The 21,908-nt window shown below is 49.5% G+C and overlaps 5 protein-coding genes across 5 annotated transcripts; 3 read left to right on the forward strand and 2 right to left on the reverse strand.

Annotated features, from left to right (window-relative positions):
- The first annotated feature begins 1,165 nt into the window (after positions 1-1,165).
- Positions 1,166-4,150, forward strand: B0J16DRAFT_342031 (ketopantoate reductase PanE/ApbA-domain-containing protein). The gene is made up of 4 exons (XM_046127869.1): positions 1,166-1,547; positions 1,602-1,642; positions 1,700-2,132; positions 2,180-4,150. Exons 1-4 carry the CDS (start codon positions 1,393-1,395, stop codon positions 3,867-3,869), a joined length of 2,319 nt encoding a protein of 772 aa, XP_045983200.1. The 5' UTR covers positions 1,166-1,392; the 3' UTR covers positions 3,870-4,150.
- A 1,079-nt stretch (positions 4,151-5,229) lies between these two features.
- Positions 5,230-6,175, reverse strand: B0J16DRAFT_414901 (uncharacterized protein; the record flags this gene model as incomplete). Its single annotated transcript, XM_046133481.1, has 2 exons — positions 5,230-5,555; positions 5,611-6,175. 2 exons carry the CDS (start codon positions 6,173-6,175, stop codon positions 5,230-5,232), a joined length of 891 nt encoding a protein of 296 aa, XP_045983201.1.
- Positions 6,176-8,134: 1,959 nt separating this feature from the next.
- Positions 8,135-9,021, reverse strand: B0J16DRAFT_136186 (RNAse P Rpr2/Rpp21/SNM1 subunit domain-containing protein). The gene has a single exon (XM_046121813.1). It carries the CDS (start codon positions 8,959-8,961, stop codon positions 8,392-8,394), a length of 570 nt encoding a protein of 189 aa, XP_045983202.1. The 5' UTR covers positions 8,962-9,021; the 3' UTR covers positions 8,135-8,391.
- Positions 9,022-9,180: 159 nt separating this feature from the next.
- On the forward strand, positions 9,181-11,609 carry B0J16DRAFT_342039 (P-loop containing nucleoside triphosphate hydrolase protein). Its single transcript, XM_046127870.1, has 5 exons — positions 9,181-9,660; positions 10,194-10,604; positions 10,653-11,013; positions 11,062-11,319; positions 11,375-11,609. The coding sequence occupies exons 1-5, from the start codon at positions 9,435-9,437 to the stop codon at positions 11,421-11,423; spliced, it is 1,305 nt and encodes a 434-aa protein (XP_045983203.1). The 5' UTR covers positions 9,181-9,434; the 3' UTR covers positions 11,424-11,609.
- Positions 11,610-18,721: 7,112 nt separating this feature from the next.
- B0J16DRAFT_267706 (uncharacterized protein) lies at positions 18,722-20,833 on the forward strand (the record flags this gene model as incomplete). Its single annotated transcript, XM_046123456.1, has 2 exons — positions 18,722-19,097; positions 19,155-20,833. The coding sequence occupies 2 exons, from the start codon at positions 18,722-18,724 to the stop codon at positions 20,831-20,833; spliced, it is 2,055 nt and encodes a 684-aa protein (XP_045983204.1).
- Between the last annotated feature and the right edge of the window lie 1,075 nt (positions 20,834-21,908).

Raw genomic sequence — 21,908 nt, forward strand, 5'->3', positions numbered from 1 at the left:
CCTCTCCAACCTAAGCATTGCATTACATCGCATCTTGAACACCCCTGGTCCCTGAGAGATTGCTGTGGTTGTCTTGCCAAGTACGTACACTTGAGGTAGGCACTGCGCTTTTTCATTCTCGGCGGCGCCTTACCATCCCTGCCACCTCAATCCAAATCGAGGCCCAATCATTCACGGGCCATATCATCATTTACACAGCCAACACGCACGTACGCACTGCTACTCAGACCAAAGACCGAGAGGGACCCTCTCTTTTTATCAAACCAAACCAAACCAAACCGAAGCTGACCTGACCTGATATTGATTCAAGGCAACACGAGGCTCCTCAGTGCACTTTCTCGGGACTTTCGCCTGTAGTACGATTGCGAGAGAGATCGGAGGTCCGCCGTTCCCGCATCAATTTCTAAAGCCTAGAGCCAAGTCCGCGCAACTTGATCCGCGCCCGCTGTGAGATTTCTAAGCTTGATCGAGCTCCAGTTCTCTTGTTGCGGCTTTCTCAGCTCAGCCCACTCTCGCTCTTACAGTCTGTCCGACTACAATCCCCAGATAATCTCCCACCCCCCCATTTGGTGCACCGTCCACCGAGGCCATCTCAGCTTTCGTCCCACTCGTCACACTCACTACTGTACTTGCCGACTGTCGAGTTCTCGCTGCTTCATTACCTATCGCGAATTGACGCACGAAACGCCGCTACAGAACACCCCTGGCACGCCATCCTGCCGCTTACGCCACGATTTTGGCCCGTCGCTCGTTGTTTCTACTGCTGGCTGTCACTTCCGCCGCCATTTCTTCGCCTGCCACGCCTCGCTGGCGACGTTCCTATTCGATAGTCTCATCCTCCCGAGCCGCTACATGCACTGTCGAGCTGCACTATCGCCTTAGATTCTCGTATCATTCTCGTCGCTCACATTGCGACTCTCAAAAAACGGCAGTCATCGTCAGTTGAAGCTTATCCATACCCTGCCATCCACTAGGGAGGTGCTCCGGATCTTGTTACGTCCTGCTGTGGTACCCAATATACGCCCCGAGGCTACGGGTCCGTCGTTAGAAACCGCTCCGCTATACCCTCGCTGGCCTAGGCCACTATTCCACATTAGGACCCGCCAGACACTATGGCGCCTGTATCGCCCCGGCTCAAGATTCTATCAGGTTTGTCGTCTCTTTTCTTACAATTCTCCCTTCATACCTAGGGCTAGTTCACATAGAAACCAGAGGTGAACGGTCGCGTCATCTCAAGTCAGCTGGCACCTCCATACCATTCTTTCATCAGTTCAACGCCATCTCTTGCCCTCTTTCTTATCCCTTTATCTTCTATTCATTCGTTTGCCCTGAATACCTCACGCCAACCGTCAGGACGGTTGTTCGTGTAGCGTCCCACCTTTGCTGCTCGTCATGGCGAACCGTCAGCTAATGTCCTTCTGTTCAGTGGGAGGCAATCCCGTCTCAGCATTTTTGTCATGGCGACTCCAGGCCACGAATGCGTGTGATGTGACCCTCGTTTGGAAGTCTGGTTACGAGCATGTGGCACAATATGGAATCTCGTTCAAGTAGGTGAATCAGAGCTGAATGATCCCCGATTGTTAGCTAATTAAGGTTTCAAGGTCGCCGATATTTGGCAACGAACGGTTCAAGCCTCGACACGGTATGACTTTCCTTGCTATCTAGCTTCTTTTGCAGCATACTGATATCTCAATTACAGTTGTTCGAAATCCCGAGGACGCCGCCAGCGCTCGAGACGCCCCCTTCGATTATGTTGTACTATGCGTTAAGGCGTTGCCTGACGTATACGATCTCGCCTCCGTCATTGACTCCGTCGTAACTCCTCAACACACATGTATTCTTGTTAATACAACACACACCCTCGGAGTCGAAGCTGCATTGGAGGAGCGATTCCCTACCAACGTGGTCCTGTCACTCGTTTCAGGCGCCGAACTCACACAACTTGGCCAGAGTGAATTCGAACACAAGGGCCCAACCGATATTTGGATTGGCCCAGCTAATAACCCCAACAATATTCCACAGAGTATACAAGAGGATATGGCACAGGCCTTGGCAATGACCCTCAGCTCCGGCCAGGTAGAGTGCAAGGTCTCGCCAAACATCCGCCAACAGCAATACGAGAGAGTCATAGGGTTTGTCTTCCACACTCTTGAATAGACATTGCTAACTCACAACCCAGCCCTATCGCATTCCACCCCATCAGCGTTATATTCGAAACACCCAATCATACCTTGCTTCTAGAAAAGGTTGGTGTTAAGGACATGGTTTCAGACGTCATTGACGAGCTACTTCGCCTAGCTGACGCCAACGGGTGCAAATTTGAACCCGAGTTCAAGAAGAAGACAATGGACGAGATGTCCAAGGCCTCGGGAGAGAGTATCATGTGGCAAGACTATGTTGCTCGAAGACCGATGGAGGTTGAGACTTACCTAGGGTCGCCTGTTAAGTTGGCCAGAGACTCGAACATAACACTTCCACGAATCGAGACCCTCTACTCAATCCTCCATAACCTCAACCTTGTCAATCGCAACAGACCCAAGCCTGGCGATCCGAACGCGAACATTATGCCACCAGCATCCCCTTCAGCACAGACAGTGCCCCGAATGCCTTCTCAGAACAGCCACCGTCCTATGATGAACGGCATGCCCAACGGCAACGGAATGCCGCCTCGTCAGCCCAGACCTCGAAACTCGTCAAATTTCAGCCAAGGCGGTATGCGCCGCGGCCCACCCCCTATGAATGGCGGGCCACCGAATGGCTATGGCCGACCCCCTCCTTCTATTAATGGCGGTGGATCGCGTCAGCCTTCAAGAAGAGGCTCACTAGAAGACACTAATTTGGAGGAATTCTCTCACTTGGTGCTCTATGATGATATTCCTGAAGGTTCTGAGCCATCCGTCACAGGCGACCCGTCAGATGTCAATTTAAGGGAGCGAGAACTGGCTTTGAGACAGCGGGAGATGGCTCTGCGTGAACAGGAAATGCGAATGCGTCGTGGACCGCCCCCGCCTGGACCTCCTGGAGGTCCCGGACCTCGTCGTGGTCCTCATCCAATGCGCAACAGCAAGCAGGTGTTTGACGAAGACGATGATGACGACGACGACTACTTTGACCCTACAGCCAACGCCGGCGCCCCAATGATCGACCCTGATAATTTTGACATGATGAGTGTAACATCAAGAAAGAATCGAAAGGCGCCAGGACCTACTCCAAGCCAGTTTCGCCGTAACCCCGACGACATGCCACCTCCTACTCGAGGTGGTCGGTTCAGACCCAACTTCGGACGTAACAGATCCAGCCAGGTCGGCGGCGCCCACAGCTCCATGACAACCGAGAACATTCTTGAGGACCCTCTTATGAGTTGCTCCTCGGATCGTTATGGATCAGTCGATCGTGGTGCAATGAACGCTGGCTCTAGAGCGAATTCACTGACTGCCTCAAGGCTTGACGAGATGCAGTACGGCCCCGGTCCTGGAGGACCTCCTGGGATGAATGGTGCTTTCCCTCGACGCGCAAGCCAGTCCCCCGGGAATCCCTACCCTCCATCGATGCGCGGCGGCGGCAGCCGTCGAGGATCACCACCGGGTGGCTATGGTCCTGCCCCTGGCATGAACGGAAGGCCATCACCTCCTGATGGTGTTCGCCAACCTGTCCCCCGACACCCACCGGGCCACGGAAACTCAGTAGCACCGCAACAAGTTGAACAACATATAGGGGTGAGCGCCCTCCATCAAACTAAGCCTAGGAATGTTCGCAGTCTGACGGGTAGTGCGAGCGCTAGCGCGGGCAGTGGTGAATTTGACTCCGAACAATCTGCAAATAGCAGTCAAGGTAGCTTACCTCCACGACCCCCGATCGGCGTGCGTTAGGATGCGCTCTGACGGCGGTGATATCGGACGAGCTATAACGCTGGGTTCTCCTGATTTGACCCTAACTTAATGTTCGACGAATGGGTTTTCGAGGTTCTGGTTTTTCGCAGTTTTGGAGTTCCGGTTATGCTCTTTTACGCCGCCAATAGGGGACCAAACATTGGCTTCCTCATTGCTGGACCTGCTGAGGCCATCTGTATTACATATACTCATCTGGCTTGAACAACTATACGACACGCCACTCGGCGAAGACGACCGTTTTTTTTTTTTTTGTTTTGTTTTTATTATACGCCTCAGCTCCATCGAGAAAAACGCAACGACACGACAAAGTCACAGTCACTTTGGACTATTCTCAGACTTAACGTCTTTAATTATTCCGTTCCCAACAAACCCCGTACATACACATTGAACGATCAAACAGAAGTAGCCTATCTTTGGTAATACCGCATTGGAATCAGGGATCATATTCTGGCGCTTTTTCAGCATATAATCGACTTTCCGTTGTTGCCAGCCCTGTTGATAACCCTTCCGGGTGTAGGGACACCACAGGACAAAGCTTGTATCAACAGATTGGAATATTAAAGAAGGCCGAAGCCCATCTTTGGGAGGGCGATTTGGGAATAAGTAATGGAAGGGCCGGTAGCGGGTGAGGAGGTAGATGGACAGAACCAAGGCATTGCATAAGCCAAGCAAGTCTTTGTTTTTTCATCGATTATCGAAGCGCCCTCCCAGATGTTTGCGTGGGTATGTCATGAAAAAAGTCGGATGGAGGCAGCAAACGGGGATTACACAAGTAAATTAGACTATGGATGGTTGTTTCTTTTCTGGTTAATCTGTTCATTGCGAGAAGTCATGGAATGTCAGTAGGAAACTTGTCCATAAGGCTTGCGTGTTTTCTGTTGGAAACATACATAGATACTCAATAGTGGTAGGAAAGAGACCAGTGATGAAATACATTGAGAGACGTTCTATTTCGACCTTTGATCGCTCTATACCTTCTTGTTCAGCATGTTTGTGAATGAAGTCATGTGTCTATAGACGTACCTATCAATGGCATGTGCCCAAGTGATGGATGTTGATTTAGTTAACAAGATAAGCCCTGACACTTTGTTTAGGACTCTATTTAGACCCTATGATGGAACTCTACATCACACAGCTATTGAAATACGTGAAGAGAACTGAGAAGTGCAGGCTTAGAGTTTACGGTAGAGGGCCATCGTTATCATTGCTGTATCGAATTTTGAAACCCCAACGGAGGTTTCAGGAAATCTTCAATCTAAGCCTCAAACTCCTACATATACATTGTGTTAGTCAACGAGGCCTTATTGTGAATGTTTCATCTATTCCGTCTCCAGAAGGCTTAGTACACCAGCAGAACTGCAACTAACATGGACATAACCAGCGCCATGGGTGCATGAACCGCTGCTCTGGCACCAGTGTTGGGACCCTCACTTCCTTCTGTGATGTTCCTTGTACGCAAGCACAATAGTGTAGGCTGCAAGATATCATCTGAGCTCCAAGACAACGAATCACGTCGGCCCCAGTTAATCATGACCGTATAAACACTACGAATCGCCTCATTATAAGCTTCCTCCTCGGTCTGCACGCGTTCGCTGTCTCCTACCAGCAGTGGACGCCCACTGAACATAGTACTGCCGTTGAATATACTGCTGAAGTTTCCGCTGACTGTATGAAAGTTAAGATGGTATTGCGAAAACAGATACTGAATGACTAGACTTACTGCTGCCACTAGATATGTCGCCCGACTCCCCATACCACTTCTTGCATACGTCAGGGACGAAAGGGACAGTGGCACATCTCTCGCCTTCGAAGTAAAAGCCAGCTGCTGAAGCTCTGATGGCATCAATACATTCATCCGAGAGAAACGAGCTACAGTCTCCATCGTCGTGTTGAGCATCGCTGGTAGCCCCCGAAGTGAGAATGCCAGGAGTCCAAACTGCCATGCAGGCCTGCCACTCGGTAGAGTTGGACTCTGGCATCTCCATCCCATCCGGAGCTTTGATACTGATGTCGGTACCTGGATACGGGACACTCCCTTCTTCGGGGTCGTCGGTGATATTGGCTACTCGAATGGTAGCCGACCAGCCACTGACAGTCTTGTTAGGTGGGAAGCTGTCCGAGACCTTGTAGGCGTCGAAATAGTATGTTCCTGTTGCGTTGGCGTCCTCGAAGCGAGCCTGCCATTCTGTCGTAGAGAAGTTGCCAGGAGACCCGCCGACGCCCCAACCACCACGAAATGCGACGGCCGAGGAAGCCAAGGCTGTCAGGGAAAAGACTCTCTTCATGCTGAAGGACGACAACCAAAGATAAGAGTTGAGTAATATTACAATTAAGTATGAATTGATCAGTGACCTTTTGGGGGGCCTCAAAGCCTTGTTATATAGGCGACATTAACATCTTGATCAACACCTGTCAGTCTGGGTCTCCAAAAGGATATTCACTGCCAAGCCTTGGCACCAAGTCAGCATACAAGTTGATTTGGTCTCTCAGAAGGCTGAATGACCAGTTGGTCCTACACTCGCATCCTTCGTGTCTGGGCCAAGTTGGGCTGAATGAGACGCCGCTGCTGAAAGCCGTCGGTGTACCTATATTGTGACGTCTGAACCATTGGTATGACAGGGATATATTACTCCGATTTCATCATTCCGCATACCAAGCATAAGACTTTACGTATTCTTTTCTTCTATCCGTTCCTTTATACATCTTTGTAGGTTGACTTCTTCTACAGACTACCGACCATGGTAGAGATGCGTCCCGGGGTCCTGCAGCGGACGAGGATCTAGAACGTCCATCTACAACCTAACAATGGATGTCTAATCCTCTTAGCTAGGTACCTATTCAAGTGGTATTACCGTAACTTCTGTATAATGACCGAAAGGGGTATACTTTACAAAGTTCAACCTCGCCTATAGTCGGACGAGAGAGACACAGCTACAAAATCACATCTCATTCTCCACGACAGTAGTAGGAGGTTCTGTCTGACACCATTTCGGGGACAAGAGAGCATGAGATTGCTTTGCTTCGGGTTGTGTGGTTGGGGATATAAATGAATGATGATATCCAGTCACCTGATCACTTATACCAAGGCTGACTCCTGTTTCTTTGGTGGTAGTGATCCGGGGGGTTAGTCTACTAGATTCAGAAAGCAAATACATAGACATTATGATTGGTGCTATACAGCGCATACATATTTTGCTGTCCGAACTGTTAGATTGGTGTTCACAATATAGAAACACAAACGACAGGTCTCAAGGGTATTGAAATATGAATGTTTTTTTTGTAAAGCCGTGATCAACTCTGGTGAAGCCCCAATGGAGCTATTGAGTGCATGCATGGGTCAGCTCAAGCGGCCCCACCTAGGTACATATTTGTAGGTAAACAAACCACCACCAATGTCAATCATCCATCAGGTACAATACAATACAATACAACACCACACAACGTACAAGCACTTTGAAGCTTCCAGAGCTGGAGATCTCTTCTTATTTGATTCTCATCCTCAGTCTTTTCTAATTGAGGCACAACCTATTCTCTCGCGCTATTTACTAAGCCTGGCTAGTTCCCAGCCGTAACAACACACCAAACCCTACCGCTACGTTTTTGTATCGTCCATAAACACTCAGGCAAGGGATTAGATAGACTTGCTTATGGCTACACGCAACGTGACCGGTGCTCATGTGCGACAGAGCATGGTGTCGAGCGGGAGCGCCGTCAAAACAAGACAACTTGTGAGTTTCCCATTGCCTTGTCCTAAAGCATCTTCTTTGCGGTTATAGCTTTGCCATGTACTTAAATTACACCATTTCGTTCTTCTTTATCTGTTTATAGAATTTTTTCTAACGTCTGCGTACTCTTAATAGGCACAACTCAACTCACAGCTTGCTCAACTATCATCCAATCTTTCCGACACTGAAAACTTATTACGCATGACGAGCGTCCAGGCGGAAGCCATGCGGGGACTGGGCAGCTGGCACGGCGGATTGTAAGTGATGTTACCAATACTGTCCACTCTAGGAGAACATAGTACCTTACAGAAAACAGGTTCATGGCGGCGAGTAAGGTTTTAGGGGAGGAGAGTGTCAAAGAAGCCGGGCAGCCAGGAAAATAAGCACTCGAGTGCTGATCACACAGGGGTAACAATGAAATGTTTATTAACGGAAGGAAGAGAAGACACAGCGTGGGCCTTGTTTTATTAACAGCCCCGGTTCTCTCTAATTGATTTAAGTTTTTAACTGCAATGGTTGGGGCTGTACGTTGGTTGACGTGAGCGCCAACTCAGCTATTGTATGACAGCGGTCATGCCCGGCTATGCTGCAACATACCTTCATACACAAATGATCCCAGATATACAGCGATTTTGATGACCGTATGGCATTGTTCTTCTGGCAGATGAGGATCAAGCGTGACCCGTGAGTAGAGTAATTTCTCAACCACGCACTTCTCATAGAGCGTTCGATGCGGACCTGTGTGTCTGACCGTTAAGACCATTTCTGCTTTCATCTCATGGGCCTGGCGTTTGGACTGGTGTCTCATTCGGCGTCGTTTGTGTTGTAGATTTGTATTCCCTGATTTCGTTGCTGCTTTCTTCTGTGCCTTCTTGCCGACCCAAATTGCGCAGGGTTTTCCTCTTTTGTCTCGGGGCACTGACGGGGTATCTCTTAACATTGCCGCAGGTTCTGCACTTGATGGTCAGGACGTCGGCCCAGGGTTTTCTGCCTCCTTTGCTAGCATTCTCCACGGATGACGTGCAGGTGTCACCGTCAATCTGCAGAGTATTGCAAAACTTGCACATAGTTTGTTTCATCGCCGGGCTTTGTCGAATTTGCGCTTTCTGTGTTACAGCACGCAGGTCTGTCACAGCTTGTCGAGACATGTTTAGCAGCGCTTTCTGTTCGTTCTTTGTTGGCGCAAGAGCACTGTTGCCTTGGCCTACGGTTGAGAATTTTAATAGACCATCTTGCCCGACTGAAGATTGCTGCTTAGCAAGGTATGAAGCTGCTTGGTAGAGATATGATGCTCTGGAGTATATGATGCGGTTCTGGACGCTCTTATTTTCTTTTCCTTTCGCCATCGAGTTTTCTCTAGACTCGATGTTTTGGATAGACAGAATGATGGTTCAGGTTGAAGCTGCAGTTCAGTTAGTTACGGTCCAATTCTCATGTGTTAGTGCATCCTGTAAACTTAGCACTGTGTTGAGCACGCTCACGTGATATATTGTGCACGGACCTCCTAGCCAGCAGCCGCCTTGCACTGCTCCTGCCTCTTTCTAGCACCTCCCTTCTCAGCCTCAACAAAGACTCCTTCAAGTCACTCTTGGAACGAGACTGGGTTCGATTCATCTCCTTCCTCCTCACACTTCTCAAATTTGCTTCATTCATCGTTTTTTCTATTTCAGCGGCACATCTACGCCGCGTTTTCAACTTTCCACGGCGACGCGACTCGGTTCGTACCGCGTCAGACTCGTCATCACAGCTCCGCTGCAAAGAACAGCTTCAGCGATAGCTTCCACATCAACAATCTAACAGCTCGTGAATCACAACCAGCATGTCTCACGAGGAAGATCTCATTGATTACTCCGACGAGGAGATCGGTGGCAACGAGACCGCCGCGACCACCTCCAACGGCAAGAAGGGCGAGCTCGCCGCTGGTAACAATGTCGACAAGAAGGGCAGCTACGTCGGTATCCATTCGACCGGTTTCCGCGATTTCCTCCTCAAGGCCGAGTTGCTCCGCGCCATCGCCGACTGCGGTTTCGAGCATCCATCGGAGGGTCAGTCCTGATATTCTAATACCCTAAGTCATCATATCCCCTTCCTTCAAGCGTCCGTCCATCTCGCAAGCAAAACCAAATGGCCAATTCTTTCCGCAATCGTTATCATCGTCGTCGTCAGAGGTGGTTCAGGATAGATTTTGAGGTGGTCCGAGCATCCGGGCGGAATAAGCCCACGGTTGAGAGACGTGGCTCTCCGCAAAACCGCAACTTCGTTGTCAGAATTATCTCGTGAAAGCGGATAAGACATTATTTGTTGCGGGCGGATTTCTAGTGAAAAAACCAGGGCGAAACGAGGAAAACTTCAAAGGACATCGAGGAGCTCTTGGTACTTCTCTGCCACGGTTGCTTGCGCAATCATTTGGCTTCAAATGTTGACCTTCGGGTTGCCATCACGCCCTTCTGTATCACCGCGTCGGTGGAAAGTGCGAGAAATCATTATGGCTAAGCTGCGACGATGGACGGACATTTGACATTACACCCGTCGTTCGTTTGCTTCTTAGAACCCGCTCTAACATCGATTCGATCGACAGTCCAACAAACCTGTATCCCCCAGGCCCTCCTCGGTGGTGACATTATCTGCCAGGCCAAGTCCGGTCTAGGAAAGACTGCTGTCTTTGTTCTTGCTACCCTACAGCAAGTCGAACCAGTGAACGGAGAGGTCTCTGTGGTCGTTATGTGCCACACTCGTGAGCTCGCCTACCAGATTCGCGACGAGTACAACCGTTTCAGCAAGTACATGCCCGACATCAAGACCGGCGTCTTCTATGGCGGTACCCCCATCAAGACCGACATGGAGACCCTCAAGAACAAGGAGACTTGCCCTCACATCATCGTCGGTACTCCCGGTCGTCTTAAGGCTCTTGTTCGTGACAAGGCTCTGCGTCTTGGTAGTGTCCGCATCTTCGTGCTGGACGAGTGTGACAAGATGCTTGACCAGCCTGGTGAGTTCTGCTTCAATTTTCCCCAACAATAGACACTAATCAAGCTAGACATGCGCACTGATGTCCAGGACGTCTTCCGTGCTACTCCTCAGCAGAAGCAGGTCATGATGTTTTCGGCCACCCTCTCCGAGGAGGTCAAGCCTATCTGCCGAAAGTTCATGCAGAATCCCACTGAGCACTACGTCGATGAGGACACCAAGCTCACTCTTCACGGTCTTCAGCAGTACTACATCAAGCTAGAAGAGAAGGAGAAGAACCGTAAGCTCAACGAACTCCTGGACGATCTCCAGTTCAACCAGGTCATCATCTTTGTGCGCAGCACTGTCCGCGCTACTGAGCTTGACAAGCTCCTCCGAGAGTGCAACTTTCCTTCGATCGCCGTCCACTCCGGTGTCAGTCAGGAAGAACGGTAAGTGACCGATCTGATAAGTGTCTAATAATATCTAATATCACATAGTATCCGTCGTTACAAGGAGTTCAAGGAGTTCAAGAAGAGAATCTGTGTTGCCACCGATGTTTTCGGACGAGGTATTGATATCGAGCGTATCAACCTGGCGATCAATTATGATCTGTCCAACGATGCCAGCTCCTACCTGCACCGAGTGGGTCGTGCTGGACGATTCGGAACCAAGGGTCTGGCCATCTCGTTCGTCAGTACCGACCAAGACCAGGAGGTGCTCAAGGAGATCGAGAAGCGATTTGAGGTCGCTCTTCCGTAAGTCAAACTATCATCTATTCGTGGCGTTTCTTCAGCTAATACCCTTCAACAGTGAATTCCCCAAGGAGGGTGTCGATGCCAGCACTTACATGGCTTCCTAAAGTGTCTGACACAGCGGTGATGGGCATCACCACGACAAGAGCCAACTCCTTTCGCTGCTACGGTCCGATATTAAGAAGCTGGGAAATTGGAATTGAGATATTAAGCTAGCGAAGGGCAAAAGTTGCAACCGTTTTAGTCTTGGTCACTTGTATTGATTATGTATTCAATGGATTTGTATTACTCAGTCTGGTGCATTCACTGTGTGACAACTATGTGACGTATCTGCCAGCTCCCGGGTCTTGAACCATTCACGTAGTGTTAACAATACATGGACCTGCTTGTATTGCCCTCGATGTCTTGTTCTGTGGCTGAGGATGTTGTTCACAGCTGATCTGCCGGGCTGCTGTCGCAATATTGTAAGTCACTGGGTCTGACACACGGATAAGATGAGTTCGGAAAATTCCTCCTGTCATCTGAAATGCGATTCTCTCGTCAGCCCAAGTAACGCTCGGATTTACAGTATGCATCGTTGGTGGCGTGTTTGTTCCTGACATGGAGTCAACCTTCTCCTTTGCAAGTGCTTATGTTGCCCGGACTATTCCAAGGCAGACGAGCTGCTCAGCTCAGGACACTAAACGTAAGCTTCCAAGGTGACAGTAGTGGTTGCTTATGTATTTGCCTGAATAGTATCGTTCATATCGAACGTGCGCACGGTCGCCGGGATCATGACATGGAATCAACAATCGTGGCAGGACTGCCGATTGTGTGAGTGAAAGGATGTCGTTGGACATAAATATTTGTCACATCGATGGCTTTCTACATCTGGCTACTTCAGGCACAGTTGTATCGTTGGTGCGTGCCTGTATTGATACCGTAGCCTTGTCCCTATTTTCTTTGTTTCTCTGTCTGTGTTGGAGAGGGTATGGTACCCAGAAGGTTCTAGCATTCATACTTGATTCAGCCTTTCACGATCATCTTTTTGGTGCAAAGCCTCTCCGCCTGATCAACACTTGGAGTTGTCTGACAGGGTGACATCCCCTCCTTTGACGCTTCACTCTTTCAGGGAACCTTCATGTTTCTGAAGAGCCTTCTGTGTTTTTTGCTGTGGAGTATAAATAAACTCTTGCCGTGTGACTTATCCGAATACAGTCGATATCAGCTTCTGACTTCTATGGACTTTGGCTCAGTATACCCGCTGTTCCCCCTGACTTCTCGAACGGTGCCTAATTTGACAAGGTTTTGTTTTACATTCACGATTCGGCACGGCGATGACGATGACGATTGTCTTAGCAAGTTCAGTAGGCAGAAGGCAAGATCTGATCTGATTCGATGCCCGTTTCATGTGGCAGGAATATGAGAACAGGGATGATGGATGTGCAAGGCATGAACAGGGTTAGGCAACCACGTTTTCGTAGGTGGGCAGATGTCCTAAGATCTGACGGTGAAGAGGTCGAGAGCCAGGGTAGGGATAGAGATCCATCTGGATGGGACTTTGGAACCCGGAAGGCCATCTCGGATAAGATAGCTGCAGTTTCTTTAAGTTCGTTGCTGGACTATAGTTCTGACAAACTCTACATACGTAAGCAAATGGTTGGCGAAACACGGCATAAAGGATCGTAACCTCGTACCGTATGACGAACTATCAGGGAGAGAACCCTACAGTAACATAACCTTGTGAGAGCGGTCGGGGCACCGAAGCAGCCGGCCGGGGTCCGGAATGTGGGGGCAGCTTGGCAAAGGGTTCACCGGAAGTTCAAGTAAGGCTCGAACATAATGGATCCAATACAACTCGTGGGTGACAACGCATTCGGTTCAGCAGTAAATGGATGAATGATTGGTAGCTCGGGTGAGTTGTGTCAACTCTCTCAGATCCCGTGAGAAGCAGCGATGCGGTGCGTCATAAGATCCTTCAATATGAACTCTATGTTAAGCTATTCAATCGTAACTGAAGTTAAGGTGGGCGGTGCAACGGGCAACCTAGCAACGAAGATAGACAACTCCGCCTTGCACAAGAATAGAAACCATTCACACATAGCATAACGATGCAGTAGTTCTGGCCATCAAAATACCCTGTTATCACTGGAGAACCTAAGCAGTGTTGTGACAACAATGGTGCTTGTCTAGGGTAGACTGGCGAAGTCTTGCTGTGACTCAGATCTCAGCTGTAGTCCATATCTGGTTCTATTTCATGCGTTGCTCTGAGTATGTGAGCTTGCTCCAGAGGGGCCCGTGTAGAACAACATGCTGCGTTTGACCTTGAACCAAGATATTGCGGCAAGCTCAAGCGCCGACGTGAAAAAAACAATAGTATTCCACTGACTCACCCAACATCTGTACGAACCAACCGGAGTACACACTCTCAAGCGGGGTTTCGGCTACGGAAGTAACACCATCAGCGCACCAAGAAGGTCGAGAAAGATACATCCACGTCAAATGTATTGGCCTTTGCCCAAAGACACAAATTGCTGCGTTGACAGAGGCAGACGAACAGCACTCAAGCTATCATACATGCGGACAAGAGCATGAACTGACAGGTTACTTGGGAACGCTGCGAGTGAAGATGCAACTAAGTCCCTACTCACCCAGGTCTGTTAAGGGTCTGCCATGACCGGGGCCCCATATCTGAGCCGAGATGGTCACGGCCGGCTGAGGTAATGATTTGTACAGCCTGGACGATGCGTAATGAGACGAACAGCACAACATGCTACGTAGTAGCGGAAGCCGGTACGGCGGACCATAGCGGAATATACATGCAGTCAAACACAAAGAAATTGGATTATGTTAAGGGGCTGGAGACTGGAAGCGCTGCCGCCACAGATGGTGGGCGCACGAGCCAGATGAAGGAGTGTCTATCATGTCTACGAAATTGAGATGCGTGATGAAGAAAGCGCTCATGTTTCACCATCAATCAGATATAGATGCCTACAGCACGGAGGACAAAAGTGGAAGAGACCAAGCTCAGGCAAAAGACAACAGAGTATTCGCACATCGTGCACAACTAAGAGAAACCGTGTGTGTAAGCATAGTGGAACCAAAGTCATGATGGCGCCCGTAATGTTGTTATTCTCATGACACCAGGCTCGAGAGGGATTATTCATCATCACACAAGTGCGACGAGAATTGTTGATCTGGCACACTATGGAAAAGAGACACCATAGAGGAAGTTTGTGTATCTGTTGAGGATCGAGCCAACCAAGTCATGTTCAGTCTGAACCTGACCAAGAATATGACCAAGGGATCAAGATATAGCCACAGAGCTTCAGTGAATGTGAGTGTGCAATGAGCAGTAACAGGTAACTAATAGCATCATCTCAAATGTAAACAGACTTAAATGAGAGCTCTCTGGAACTTTTTCCCCGTACTCTGTACACCAAAACAGACTCTGGTCTCCTGATAACGTTTACAGCCCGATCATGCTCTTTTAGACAGACCGTCCATGCTCAAGGTTACCGCAAAGGCATAAAATATGCGCATGATTGCAGCACTCGATAGTCTACACCTTAAAGTCTGGGTATTTGAGATACAATACTGTTTATGTGTTGATTATTAGACGGGCCGGATCGGAACCGTTGATTTGCAGTGAGATCATTGTGGGACGCCTGGGTTCCCCGTAGGCATTAGATTAAGAACTTTCGAGGGAGAAATGGTGACATTTTTCAGGTATGTCTCTGAGGTGATGAGAGTGCTGAATGGCTTGTGAGCGAAAACCACAGCACACTGTAGCAGCATCCGTTTCGAAAAATGCCTGATAATTTCTTACAAGTTTCTCGAAAATGCCTCGAAAACTTTGAGGAGGCCAGAACGATGCAGCTTAATAAGGGGTTTGTTATGTTATTGGAGAGAGGTTGAGCGAGTTACTGTGTCAGGTGGGTCAAAGAAAAACCGAGACTTAGACAAGGGTGCCATAAATATTAGGACAGTCTTAGCTAAGCTTTAATGCCTAAACACATCTAAGTTATTTTGTCAATAGGCTTCTATGTCCTGCTTATTTTTTGGACCGCCTGTGTGTGTGGGCACTGGGCAGAGTGGTTGAGCGAACTTGAGTCTGATACTACGACAAACCCAAACCCCAAAAAGCCATTCCATCATATCCACATAGTTCGAGACCATTGGATGGTCGGATATTAGTGTGAAGCATCATTGGATGGATTGTTTGATGCTCACTGTACTGTCACTACAGAGCGAAGAGAGGTGACGGTGAGGTTTCAAAATGCTGAGACGACACAAAGCCAGTAAGACGTGGGCGATCATGTACGGAGCCAACACCGGTCATAATAAGGATCTTCTTCTGAGTTATCATGAACATGTCATCTTCGAAATCCACGAAACGATGGCGGAGAAGGTGGAGGTGGAGAAGTGCACAATGCACTACCGAAGAGTTGAAAAAGAGTCATCGTACATCAGCAGCCAAGTTTTGGAGGGCTATGCTGACCCAAAAATGGTCAAGTCTGGAGAATGGTACCAGTTGAAGTTTCTTTCTGGCAGTTCGTTACTGGGTTTTGTTGTGCATGAAGCTCTCAGTGCTTTCAGGGTTCCAGAACTTGGAGTCTCAAGCTTTTACGATCTATATTATTTTAAACCAGATCACGCACCAAGCCCTGGGCCTCGAGCATCAGCTATCATAGGCAAGCTAGGAGCAGCCTGGAAGTATGGAGATGATTATGAGAACCTAAACCGAGCCTATGGGGGCGGCTTCATCTCAAGAACAGACAACTCACAGTGAAGCCAGAAAGGGTTGGGTGGGTGACCAGGGTGATCGGGACGGCAGGGATACGCGAGATGCACGAACCAGGCCAGGTTTGGGTTGGCGTTCCAGTAACAGTAACCAGCGGCCAGCCAAGTGAGGTGTTCAAAGATGAGTCGAACGGAGTAGTTGTTGGTCATCGTCACTAATTTCACTCATCCATCCAGGAAAACACCAGTTTCATTCATGATGCATGCATAATATGAAGGCATCTAAGGCAGTTCATCTTCAGCATCAAAGCTTCCAGTATAGAAAAAGCTCTTTCAAGACTTTCATACATACCTAGGTATTCATTCAAGTGTCAGGCTCTTAGTGCGTTAATCACGCATAATTTGACTCAACCTTATCCATCTCCTCACCGTAATCTACAGCACAGCACAGCACAGCACAGAACAGAACAGAAGAACAGCAAAGCAAGTGACTCTTGGATGCCTTGAGGCCTTGATGGAGGTCAGGTTGGGAAGTGGAAGGGCAAGAAAGGTGGAGGTGGAGGCGGCGGCCTGGAAAGGGTGGGGGAGGAACAGAAAGAAACACGCGCTGTCGAGATTGGAGAACCAATGGGGAGATGCCAAAAGGCAGACACGCTTCAAGGCCCATCGAGGTAGGCCACAACCTTGTACAGAATGCGCGATCTAGACACGGTATCGCACGGAGCTTGAAAAGAGGGGCAACACGTAGTCCAGTGGGAGACAGCAGCGCGAGATCCAGCAGTTCACTGACTGGTTAAGCCTCCTACAAGGGTTTGGCAAGACAGTGTGAGTATATAGCGTATGAACTGTAATCAGGTATAGTACCTCGCGTCCTGGGCACTCTTTGCAGCGCGCCGTAGGTACCGGCGTTCAACTCGTCTCTCCTCCTGGTCTTGCTCACGCTGTCACTGTCCAAAGCATTCAAAACTATGCCATAGCCCGCCGCTGCCATCTCCCGCCTTTTCCCCCTCCCCCCATCGAACAGACATCGTCGCCATCATGTTCGATTTCACCCTTTAAATCCATCCCAAGCGACTCACTGAAGTCTGCTCTGGATCGTGTACATCTCCACTCTCCACGGCGTCTTGTCTTGAACTTTCTTGAACTTTGTTGTTTTTACCTTGGTAATATCCCCTTCCCTGAACAGAACAAATCAACCACGACACTCAGTCAGGCCGCAGCGGCATTCACTTGCACCTTGCGACTTTTGGCCTTTAAAAAAAAACAGACTCATTCTCTTTGCCGCCTGACGGTGCAAAGAGTCACAGTTTGAACTCTCCTACCGATTCCCACCACAGCGCAGCACTGCCTGGGTCCAGTCCAGCCCAGTCCAGCCCAGCCAAGCCGAGCCCAAGCCCGAAGGTACCAACCTTGCCTCCCCCCGGCCTTTGCCCGCCCGTCCTTGGCCCTGAACCAGAAAGATCGCCTTCTCAGTGAGGTGACTTTACGGAGAAGTGTCCTGTCCTTTCTACTTGAGTGACTCTTCGTGTCAGTCAGTCAATCAGTCTACCAGTCTCCGGACTTCGCTGTATTGCTCACTTACCCCCCATCATTCTCACTCATACTTCCTTCCTATCATCATCAACATTACCCATCTCCTTACCGTCTGATTCATTTCCTTTTCACGTTTCTTCTACCTATATTACACTTTTACTATATACGAATTCTATTTCCGTCAACGTTGTTGTACCTACTACACCCTACCATCTGTATACACTTTCATTGTCACTGTTTCCCCTGTTAGTCCAGGCTACAGCCCGCTATTAGCTCCTTCGCCACACTCACTCACTCACTGTGTGTGCCTGTGACGAACCGGTTGTTAGTCATCCTTGCTTTGCCTCGCACTGCAATTGCACGCACCAAATCAGGCACAGGCTACCGCCGCGCACACACTCTCTCACGCTCTCTCCGAGATCGCCAACTGGCTACCACCTGCCACACGCCCCCGCCGACGTTGCTCGGGCTCGCCACCGTGCAAAACGAGAAGAGTCACATCCCACCACGCCAGGCTGTCACTCACCTCAACGCCTCACGCCTCGCCCCTTAGGCCACTTTAAACAAGAGTCACCCTCTTTCGGCCATCTAATAAACCCTTCCATCACCTCTTTCAGGTCGTCTCATCACCTTTCAGCCACACCTTCAAATCTCGCCAAACGTTGTACCTTGCATATCAACTCGACAAAACAACGCCGGCTTGATCCCCGTCTCTAATCTTCGATCTCGACCTCCGACTTCCGACCCCGAACCCCATCTACTATCCGCCCACCCGCTCCGATGGTAGCCTTGTTCTAGGACTACCATTCGCTTCCAACCTCAACCTCGAGATTTGAAGCATTGTCGCAATGCCTGTTGAAAAAACACATCTTATTTCAGTCGCCGTCTCAGCCTCGTCTTCCGGTCTTTTCGCTTGTGTTTCTAAGTCGCTTCTTGGCTTCCTTGTCTAGACGCCTCTCGTAATCACACCTACGGATTTACTTTGAAACAGCACTTACACGCTGTTGCGAAGTATAGCTACTCGATCTCGACTCCCGCGAACTACTGTCGGTAAACCACGATTTGATTGGTTGACATAGCCCTTGACGGCGACTGGATAATCATCCTGGCTTGAATATAGTATTCAGGCCTGTTACAACTATCACCCAAGATGAAGTGCGACGCGATCATCTCGCCCGCCTCTACCCACACCACTCGATATGCTCCCTACAACACATCTTTAGCTTCTTCCGCCTCAAGCTCCCTTTCCTCTGTTTGGTCCGACACCACCTCTCAGACCTCCGACGATACCTCTATTTCCGCCCTCTCTTGCGACTCCGATTCTTGCGATTCCTATTTCTCGAGAAAGGCTGCCGTTGTCGAGAGCGCTGTCAACTTTCGATGCCGCGCTCAAAAGGCTCAGACGGACACGCTCCCTACCGAGCTGCGCCAAAATCCTCGAAGAACATCCGGTGCACGCGCTGCATGCCCTCCTGCTCTGGTCAGACAGTCTGAGCGAAAAGTCAACTTTGTCGATAGCCTCGTCGGTATGTTTTGACCGGATCTTGATTTCCCGTTCAATCGCTTAACATTTAACCCTCTAGATTCGTCGACACAGATTGTTGAAGCCATTTGGCCTCTGTCATCTGTCGCCTGCCGAAATGTGTCCTCAGACAACCCAGTCCTGCCATTGCGCAACTTCATCCAGGAAACCTTACGCCGCTCGCGAACAAGTTACTCGACTCTCCAGGTTGCTTTGTATTACTTGATTCTCATCAAGCCTCATGTGCCTAAACACAATTTCACAATGGAACAGCCTGTGGACCGACATGCTGACCGCGCACTTCAGTGCGGCCGTCGCATGTTTCTTGCTGCTCTGATCCTTGCCTCCAAGTATCTTCAGGACAGAAATTATTCTGCACGCGCCTGGAGCAAGATCTCGGGACTCAGAACTGAAGAGATTAACCAGAATGAAATTGCTTTCCTGCTTGCTGTCAACTGGAAGATGCATATTGCCGATGAGGTCTTCCAGCGATGGACCGATATCGTTCTCAAGTATACACCACCGCCATCTGGTCCCTCCTCCCCTGGAGGAGTTGCTCAGACTGTATCCCAACAGGTCTTGGACTGGAAACGCATTATTTTGGGCCTCAACCCCGAGTTGACCAACCTCGCAACCTTAATTCCTGCTGCTCCCATCATGCCTCGGTCAAGTGATCTCTGTGCATTATCGCCTCGCAGCATTCTCAATCTTCCCCAAGAAGCTCAGCCTACAACTGGTTACGAGTCGGCTGAGGCCACCCCTACTCCTAAGTCGTACAACACTCCCATGGTTATGGAGCCTGCGCATACCGGATATACTTCTGGCCGTTTGGCTCCTGCTTTGGGAAAGCTGCCAACCCCCCGACTCACTCCTCAGAGCACTGGACTCTGCACTCCTGCCGCGAGTGCCGCTTCCCACATGCTCAGCAAGAGTTCTATGGGTCTGGCCATGGCTCAGGCCAGCAACATGGCAACTGCCCAGTATCTCGATCGTCTTCCTTCGTCCATGACCTCGTCACCGCAGAACTACTGTCCTGTTCGCCGATCTTCTCTTGCCAACTCAGTGTCCACTGCCTCCTCACCCGAATCAATGATTTCGGATACTTCGCGCTCCTCGCGCTCATCCTCCATTTCTTCGACTTCAACGCTTGTTAGCGCGACCCTTGGCCCTTCCAGGCTAGGTGTTCCGTCGCGATTCCGAGCGCAGAAGCTTTGCAATGAGAGACTGAGCCAGAAGCCGACCGTCTCTTCGGTTCCCGAGGATTATGATGTACACTGCTACACGTCGTCCCCTGAAGCTTGCACTGGCCCGACTGGCAAGCTTGGGGATCTGTCGTTGGATACTCCGTTGGCGAGAAGACAGCAGGAGCTTGACGACATGGCTCGTGATTCTGACGCCGCCCGCGCTCTGCAGGAACTTCAGAACTACCGTGCTACAGCCCCTAGAAGTGGCACAAAGCGAAGTCGAACTGCTTCTATGGAAAATTGCCTCCAGGAGAACGTTCGCGAGATGCTTGGTGGTCGCTACTCTACTCAGCGACCTGCCTGGCCTGATACGTTGGTTCGGACTCGAGGCATTACTTCCGAGTCGAACCTCCAGGTCCCCGTCCGACCCAGCCTGCCTGGCACTGGCAAACGCGTTTGCTGTTCTGCTGAGGCAGCACATGGCTACGAATTTTCGTCTGTCCATCCTGCACTTGGTATCAGGGGACCTGGTATGTGGGAGGGTATCTTGAACTAAACCCATTATAAGTCGTTGGTCACACTCATTCCTTGACCAACTTGATACCCCGCCGATTACCGACAAACTATATCCATCACTATAATGTGAAGAATTAATGTCGAATCAACAACATTTTCTATGTCAATTACTGTACTGGGTTGCTGGCAAGCAAGGAGTCTTTTGCTAAAAGGCCTTTGATACCACAGATTTTGGCGAATTGGGTAATGCCCCTAGGAAGTACTTTGCTCTTCGTCAAGACTGGGCCGAAAAGCGTGTTCATTTGCGTGCATCTCTAGGATTGGGCATCGGGAAAGGGAGAGGGTGGCGAACGTCTTTTTCTGTTATGGGATGTAAGAGATGATGACTGCAAATCTTGTATGATTAAGACGTCGCTGCATTTTTTGTTTTACTTGTACATGCTGCTTTTTCAAAGCGTTGCTTGGTTGTTTCGTCACAAAGGTTCCCAATAAGGACGAGGGACCATGCAGAGAAGCAACGCGTGGTGGCAAGGAGAATGGACAGTATAAGGGGAGTAATAGGTTTCATTTTCTATCTAAACCGAGCAGGGAAACGCCACCGACGGACAACAACTCGGCGTCGAATATTGTATCCGTGAGGGAATGGGGGATTTGCATCAAACGGAGTTCAATCTGCCTTTTCTTTTGCAACCAAGACAACTGAAGCACAAAATAGTGTCTTTCAGACACAGCCAAAGTTTGAATCCACTCGACCTCGTCAAAGGCAGACTTTTGAAACTTCGATGGCAAATAACCAGTCGATTTCGGAAACGGACTCGAGCAGCGAAGCTCTAAAAATGAGCTGCATTGAGGAGAGCGATGACGCTATGGCGAAATCTAATAGCTAGCTTGAAACAGTCCTCGCGATAGTGGACTCGTGGCAGTCATTTCTGATCCCTTATGGAGCCAATTTACGGTTAGGAGAAAGACACGAGCAAAGCAAGACAAGCACCAAATTAAAAAAAGAAGCATTACGCTGGAACACTTAATCATTCTCGTTTACGCTGACTTCTTTACATGCAACTGGAGCGAATACCTTCACCCTAAGTGACTACGTGATACGCCAGAATCGAGGT

Source organism: Fusarium flagelliforme, assembly GCF_020744385.1.
Source record: "Fusarium flagelliforme strain FIESC 12 MPI-CAGE-AA-0113 chromosome Unknown B0J16scaffold_4, whole genome shotgun sequence".
In the NCBI taxonomy this organism is placed as follows: domain Eukaryota; kingdom Fungi; phylum Ascomycota; class Sordariomycetes; order Hypocreales; family Nectriaceae; genus Fusarium; species Fusarium flagelliforme.